The 7,662-nt window shown below is 32.1% G+C and overlaps 1 protein-coding gene across 1 annotated transcript; it reads left to right on the top strand.

The window, feature by feature from the left end:
• The first annotated feature begins 789 nt into the window (after positions 1-789).
• Positions 790-4,861, top strand: LOC122578754 (NADH dehydrogenase [ubiquinone] 1 alpha subcomplex assembly factor 3-like). Its single transcript, XM_043750782.1, has 5 exons — positions 790-1,063; positions 1,886-2,002; positions 3,565-3,599; positions 3,931-4,031; positions 4,529-4,861. Exons 1-5 carry the CDS (start codon positions 894-896, stop codon positions 4,613-4,615), a joined length of 510 nt encoding a protein of 169 aa, XP_043606717.1. The 5' UTR covers positions 790-893; the 3' UTR covers positions 4,616-4,861.
• The last annotated feature ends 2,801 nt before the right edge of the window (positions 4,862-7,662 follow it).

The following is a 7,662-nucleotide window of genomic DNA, read 5'->3' as shown; positions in this document are numbered from 1 at the left end:
ACACATCCTTTGGTCTATGAGTTGCATTTTTCTCGTATGCGGTGAACTTTTTATTGTTATTGTTGTTGATGGATTCTCTCTTTTATACGAGTTTTTGGTTTCATACATGAGGAATGTAAAGCAAGATGCAATTTGTAATGTACAAATGTTTAAATGAGAATGTGATATGATCACATAAGATGAAGAAGTGATTGAATTACTAGAAGTGAAAAAAAATTCAATTTCTAGATCAAACAATTTTTATTTAATCTTACATACCATATTTAAATTTAAATACATATCATATTCAAATAGAAAGTTGAAAAATTTAAAAGTAAAGATTTACACACATGTTTAAAATACCACTACACATATAATATCATTTTAAAAATTTTAATGCAATTATTTTAACATATTGTATGTAAATACGGGATTTAAGTCTAGCATAATGTATATATAAACTATGTTATGACTTATAACTGTTACAAGGTCAAATCCGATCAAAACCTAACAAAACTAATTTCAGCATGTTATTCTAGTTTCTGGTCCATAATATGAAATGAAAATTACCGTTTCACTAGTACAAAACCATAACTTTTTCCTTCTATTTCATGTAACAACGTTTACAAATTATAATTTTATTTGCACGAAAATGCATGTAAAGCAAATATCAAGTCGACACCAAGTTGGTACTAATGTGCTATATTTATCTTTCTAAACGACCAACAAATTTTATTATAAACAACGAGTACATCCAACTAAATAAAACATAACAAAGTAGCCGAATAAAACTTACAGGGATATAATGTTGAGCTACACAAAAATACATGACCAAAAATAGCAAAACACCCACAAGTTGAAAGTCATCACCGGAGCTGGTCAAAAAAATCCCCAAATCAGAAAAGAAAATAGAAATGGCGGTACGGCAGAAAGCGGTGGCGACACTGCCAACGCTAATGAGAGCATTAAGAAAAGAATCACCATCAATCCCACAAAGATTGCCTTCATTAAGAAGAGCTTTTTCTTTATATGATCAAGTTAATCTCATTGATAACATCCCTGAAGACCAATTACGTTTCCAAAGGTATCTAATTTTCAATTTTTATTTATTTTTTCTTCAACAATTATGAGAAAGTTTCAAACTTTATTGTTTTTCTTCAATACCCAGTTCTTAATTTTGTTTACTTATCGTTTTAATGTGGTTTGAATTCATTTACAGTATATACACATAAGGCTGCTTTGTTATTCTGGTTGATATATGTGTATGTATGTATTACTGTATAAGTACTTGTGGTGAATCAAAGTTTATGTTTTTATGTGTTTGGTTGCTTAATTTAGTTTGTTTTATACATTTTTTTTATTAGTTTGCTTCAATGCCCACATTTTATTTTGTGAAAAGAATATGTGAATATTTTATCTGTGGCCGGAGGTCCTTATGGTTATGGAAGCAGTCTCTCTACCTTTGGGTAGAGGTAAGACTGTCTACAGCTCACCTCCCCCGTACCCGTCTAGGGATTGGGTCTTTGTTGTTGTTGTTGTTGTAATATGTGAATATTAGGTAACTTTTATAGTTGATATATGTAAAAGAACAAGGTTTTCACAGCTCACGTATACCTGGGGTGGTCAAGTATTTGAGTCAGGGTCTAACCAGGTATCCTGTGACGTTTCCAAACACTTGCTTCAGTTTCTTGGCCACCCTCAAGATGGTTACGTAGGGAGGTTCTAACCTGAGAGGCTGAGACCCATTATGAGCACATCAGGACAACTGAGTCCTGACGGCTAGGACACCTTCGCGGTGGTTTTATCGTTGATATATGTATGTCATTGTATAAGTGTTTGGTGAATAAAAGTTTGTGTTTAAAAGATTCGGTGGTTGTTTTAGTTGGTTTGCTAAACACTTTTGTAGGTATACCGATACAGGATTCACTGTTAATGGGGTTGACTATGAAGGAAGTTTGCTTTCTGTTGGTAACCTGTTATTGTCTTGGACTCCAAAGAATATGTCGGAGATAACTACTGACAGGTGCGTGTGTTTTTCAAGTCTGTTTGTTCTATAGTATTTTCCAGGATACTGAAACAAGCTTGACCGGAAGTTTGGTTGTCTTGCATAAACACTTAAATATTGGGTTAAGTATTTGAGGATGTATGTAATTTGTACACTTTTCCTATTGTGTGAAAAGACTTTCATTCGGTTCATTGTATGTAATTAACTTGCAAAATTGTACGAATCGTGTAAGCAACAGGCTAAATGTTGATGTGGGGTCACTCATTGCATTGTGCCACGTTTCAGATGCCTGATGATCCCACGTCAGCATCCAGCTGATTTTTTACACGAATTGTTCAATTTTGCAGGTTAATTACATACAATGAACCGAATAAAAGTTATTTTCACACAGAGGAGAAGTGTACAAGATACATACATCCCCGGATACTTAACCCTTAAATATTAGCTTTGATATTATATGCAAGTTCGACTGTTGGATATGATATGAATTATATCAACCCTGTTTAGTTGAATTTGTCAATTCGTTGGAAAAATGACCATTGCATATGTGGAAATTATCCAAAAGCTAACTATGAGTTTAAACTGTTGGTATATTGCTGATGCTTAATTCCATAAAATTATTGATGTATCAATCAGAACTTGTAACCGCTACATAACAGCTTTTATAAATCAATGCATAAATGTGCAATCTCTGGATAGACTTGTTGATTCATTTTTGAGAAGTGAAGGTGAGCATAATGTAATATGGAGTTGAACCAAACCACTTTTACAACTTTTATTTGTGCAGCTGAAACCATATATAAGGAAATACTTTCACGCAGTTGTCAGATGTGTATTGTATATGTTGTTGCTTCCTTTGTCGTTAACTTAGTTTCTTGTCTCAATACTAAGTTGGTGTGTGTTCCAATAAAATTTATTTCAAGTCTTGAATAGTTAATATCCAGTAGTTATTTACTTCTTTGTCAAACCTTTGATCGAAGCTTGAACAGCTTTGTGCACTGCTTAGTAGATTTCATATCATACTGTTTTTCAACTACATGAGTGATTGGCTTATAGTGAAAATATGTTGGTCTACTATAACTTCAATCCAATTCGAGTTCAGAATCCGTTAGATATGTACTCTGTGACTGCTAGCCTGAAGTGCATGGACACTCTGCAAAATGGGACTCTGTTTGGGATTTTTTATTAGTTATTGGAAATAGATTCTAGTTTATTGTCCTTCTCTGTTTCTTTTCCCTGGTCTTTGCCACCTATTACCCACGAAACCTGTTATGGTCTCTTATTGAGAAATATAGAAATTGGCTTGTTTGACTCTGGTTGAAGCAGGAATATTTAGGTCGGCTTATGGACTAAGGAGAAGAATGCTACTATGTTAATAACTTATTAAGTGCAAAAATGGAACAAATATTGTAAAAATGACCCATTTGATGGCGACTTTCGAGATTTAGTAATTCCAAGTTAAATTTGTATTACCTATAGCTAGCACTATCGTGTTAAATCTACCTTATTTCACCTGTAGTCTGTTTTTATTACTTCCATGCGTCCATCTGACATGTTATCTGTCATTTCATTGAATGCAGCTTATCGATCTTCCAAGCAGTTCGACCCATACCAGGTAAGATAATTGCTAACTTAATGCTCAATTTTATTAGTCGATAGGTATAACTTATATTGTTTTCCTAGGATAATTTGCATCTTCCATTTTGGAATCAAATTTGTCTATTGCTTAAAATCATTCTGCATTTTCTTCAGTTCTTATGTTTGCTTGATTCTTTTATAGCATCTGGTGATGCTAATTGTTATATTTTGAAACCCATATCTTACCTGACATAATATAAATTTATGAAATTCATTTAATCCCTCTATTGAGCAATGAACTATTGATTATTCATTTCTATTCATGATTATGCATATCTAGTTGATGGTTGACATATACTTAATTCCAGAAATTTTGATAATTGGCACTGGAAGATATATTCAGCCTATAGATCCCGAGATACGCAAGTTCATTCGCTCTACAGGCATGAAGTTAGAGGCTATTGACTCGGTGAGATCATTTAACGCTTCTTTTGTATCTTGTATTACTTTCGCAAATCGCAATATAATGAATGATATAAGTGAAATTTTGTTTCTTTTTGTTGCCATGAGCTAATATTGTAAGTGTTCCCATTGAATGCAACATTTGACCAACCAAGTGCAAAGTTCATGTTTTGGCATATCCTGCAAGAGAAAACACTTTGTTCTTCTTAAGATAAATTTGGACACAACATTTTATCTGTACTCACTCGCTGCTGGTAACTGTTACAAGACAATTGTTACATTGATTTTGAGCCACATTGTTTCAATTCTGTTCTGTTAAGATATTTTATTTTTTTAGTGAAAAGACCCATGTTTAACTTTATCATATTTATTAAATATTAATCAAGCATTGCCTCTTCTTATGAAAAAGTGAATATAAGCTTTCGATATATTTATATCTATGTCGTATACGTCATTTTGTCTTATCCTTGTATGACATCTAATATGTATGCATATTTGGTGTAGAGAAATGCATCATCTACATACAACATACTAAACGAGGAAGGCAGGATTGTAGCTGCTGCACTTCTTCCTTATGGAGTTTCTTCTTAGTAACCTCTGGTGAACCCAACTTTGTAGACGCTTTCTAGTTTATGTTCCCATTGGGGGAAATCATAACTGAGTTGCTGCGGAATGTTGAAAGCATCATCATCATCGGTGTCACACAAACTTGCTATATTGTAAACGGCTGTGTCAAGTACTTGATTTGTTGATAAAAGTTTGTAGAATAAACTTGATATTTTGGTTTCACAGCTTGTTCTTGTTGTTGCATAAGAAAAACTTTATTAAATTTAGCAACATCTTTCTTGTTCGGGGAGTTCCTGTCAAATTTGGAGGTAACACTTCTATATGTATTTAACTAGTATAGTGTTGCCTAATGTTGAGAGAATAAATATTTATTATTGGTGACATTGGGCGATTTTTTATAGCAGTTATCGGCTTATCGCAAGTGGTTTAATAATATAATAAGTACGGGAGATAATGTAATTTTTTACATTCACTCTTTTGGGAAGGAAAAAAAACCTGTTAAGGAATTAGAAAATGTTAATCTAACGGTACGGGAGATGATGCCATTTTACTTTAAAAAAAACTTTCCTCACATGTTAATATATTATCTTAATATTTTTGTGACATTATAAAAATGGAAAACATATTTCAAAATATTATGATTCCAAAATTATTTTACAAGTATGGAAGATTTTTATTTTACTTAGGGCCGTTCTTTTTTTTAATCGCTGAATGTATTAAGTGGTTGAATATATAAATAATGTCTGAATGTATTAAGTAAAAAGTAGATAATTGACGGTTATTTTTGTTTATTAAGTCAAAAAAAAGAACATGAAATTTAACTGAATGCATTAAGTTCTTAATTATTAAGTTTATTAAGCAAAAAAAGAACAAGGCCTTAATCTCTTTGAAAAAAAAATAAAACTAAAAATCAAAACCCGTATAAATAATTAATTAATTTTTTCATAGTATTTTCTTCAAATTAACTAATTAATATTTTCTTTTTTTCTCTAGATATCATGGTCGCTTAAGTAAAATATCTTAAGTATTATCAAAATGGTCGATATAGAATGGAAAAAAATTTGTAGATTAAAATTTGATATTGTAATACTATTTTGGAGTTAGATGTATGAGAATTGAATTATCAACAGATTTTTTACATAACTAATGTAATATATATATATATTGTGTATATAGGGTAACACTCCGGTGAGAACAATCTTAAAACAAGAACGGTGAAAACACTTAAAAAACATCATTTTGATGCATTAAAAGTCCATAAAACTAACATAGTGCATAACTAATTATCATTATTTAAGTGTTTAACAACACATTGATCCGTCAAAATCGAAAAAATCACGTTTTTTGGTGGATACATCATTTTGAAGAATATGCATCCAAGATGGATGCACAAAACAAAATACATGATTTTGTTGATTTTGACGGATCAATGTGTTGTTATACACTTAAATAATGATAATTAGTTATGCACTATGTTAGTTTTATGGACTTTTAATGCATCAAAATGATGTTTTTTAAGTGTTCTCACCGTTCTTATTTTAAGAGTGTTCTTATTTGATTGCCCCCCTGTGTGTGTATATATATATATATAGGGTAACACTTCGGTGAGAACACTTTTAAAATAAGAATAGTGAGAACACTTAAAAACATCATTTTGATGCATTAAAAGTCTATAAAACTAACATAGGGCTTAACTAATTATCATTATTTAAGTGTTTAAGCAAGTAAACATAACCATAACGACTGAAATTATTCATAGAATAATGAAGTAGCTAGCATTTTTCCTTGACATATGTCTAAAAGGGCTACATACATCAATATGTATTAGTCCAAGTAGTTCCTTAGCCCTCTCCGATTTTATGCGGAAAGGGTATTCTTGTCATCTTGCCGAAAATACAAGACATGCATTTGTCAAATGATTTATCATTTGATTGCAAGATCCCTTCACGTTGAAGTTTTTCAATGCTTTTCTTGCTAACGGTAATTCAAAAGACACGCATTTATCAAACGATTCATCATTTGATTTGTAAGATCTCTTCACATTGAAGACTTTTAATGCGTTTCTTGCTAATGATAATGCCGAAGACACGCATTTATCAAATGATTCATCATTTGATTTGTAAGATATCTTCACATGGAAGTCTTTAAATGCGTTTCTTGACAAAAATTAAACAAGATGACAATGTCAAAGATAGAGTCCAAGTTAACTTGACTCTTTTGCTATTGAGTTATCATTTGAATCTCATCAACACTTATAATTCAGTTAAGAAGATATTTGAAAAACTGGTTAAACCAACTTGCTTCTTCTTCTTGTTCAACTCAGCTAGATACTTAGGACAATTCCTCTTCCAGTGTCTCACTTAGCATAGTGATGACAAGACTAGTCTTTAGCCATATGCTCCTTTTTCCAAAGGGTCTTTTAAGGTTTTGAGACTAAACACTTTGTTTTCTCTTACCTAAGTTCTTGCCTTTAGCTTTACGGTTGTTTTGCTTTCTAAACCATTCCCCCCTTGATCATAAGAACTTGAGGTATCTCAGATTTCTTGAAAGGTTTTCTTCATACTCAATCAATTTGATATGAAGTCCAACTATGCTATGCAAATTTGTAATTGTCTCTTATGCCCATAAGAATCGGCAGAAGAAATACATAGTTTCAACCTTTCCATAATTGCTCAAAGTGACTCTTCATCTTGAGTACATGAGCATTTACCGGTTTCCCATACTCATGTTCAAGTTATGGAGCGACTTAATTAACTCAAGTAATTCAACTCCAACTTGTTTTCCGTACATAGACTTGAGTTATTTGATCATATCACACAGATTTTGCAATCCGAATTGCTTTTTGAAGCTCAGGAGACATGCTTCTAGCATCAAATAAGCAACCTCAATATGTCTATTGTACCCAGTATTTTATGCTTCCAACTGCAAAGCTGTGGCATTCGCATCAGGAATAGCGGTATCTGAGTTTCAAATGACATCGGTTTTCTTTTCAACTCTTAGAACAATTCTCTATTGACAAAACAGTCATTGAAATTGGTTTCAAAAAGTTTTCTCTTTCTAGCATCGACCTG

Source organism: Erigeron canadensis, chromosome 8, assembly GCF_010389155.1.
Source record: "Erigeron canadensis isolate Cc75 chromosome 8, C_canadensis_v1, whole genome shotgun sequence".
NCBI lineage: Eukaryota > Viridiplantae > Streptophyta > Magnoliopsida > Asterales > Asteraceae > Erigeron > Erigeron canadensis.
The sequence above is the reverse complement of the archived record's forward strand: the minus strand, read 5'-3'. Positions and strand labels throughout refer to the sequence as shown.

Bases quoted from the DNA above. Each gene is read 5' to 3' on its own strand.
- LOC122578754 (XM_043750782.1), top strand. From the start codon at position 894: ATGGCGGTACGGCAGAAAGCGGTGGCGACACTGCCAACGCTAATGAGA. The intron at 2,003-3,564 runs GTGCGTGTGTTT...CATTGAATGCAG, and splicing joins TCGGAGATAACTACTGACAG to CTTATCGATCTTCCAAGCAG. The intron at 4,032-4,528 runs GTGAGATCATTT...TATTTGGTGTAG, and splicing joins AGTTAGAGGCTATTGACTCG to AGAAATGCATCATCTACATA.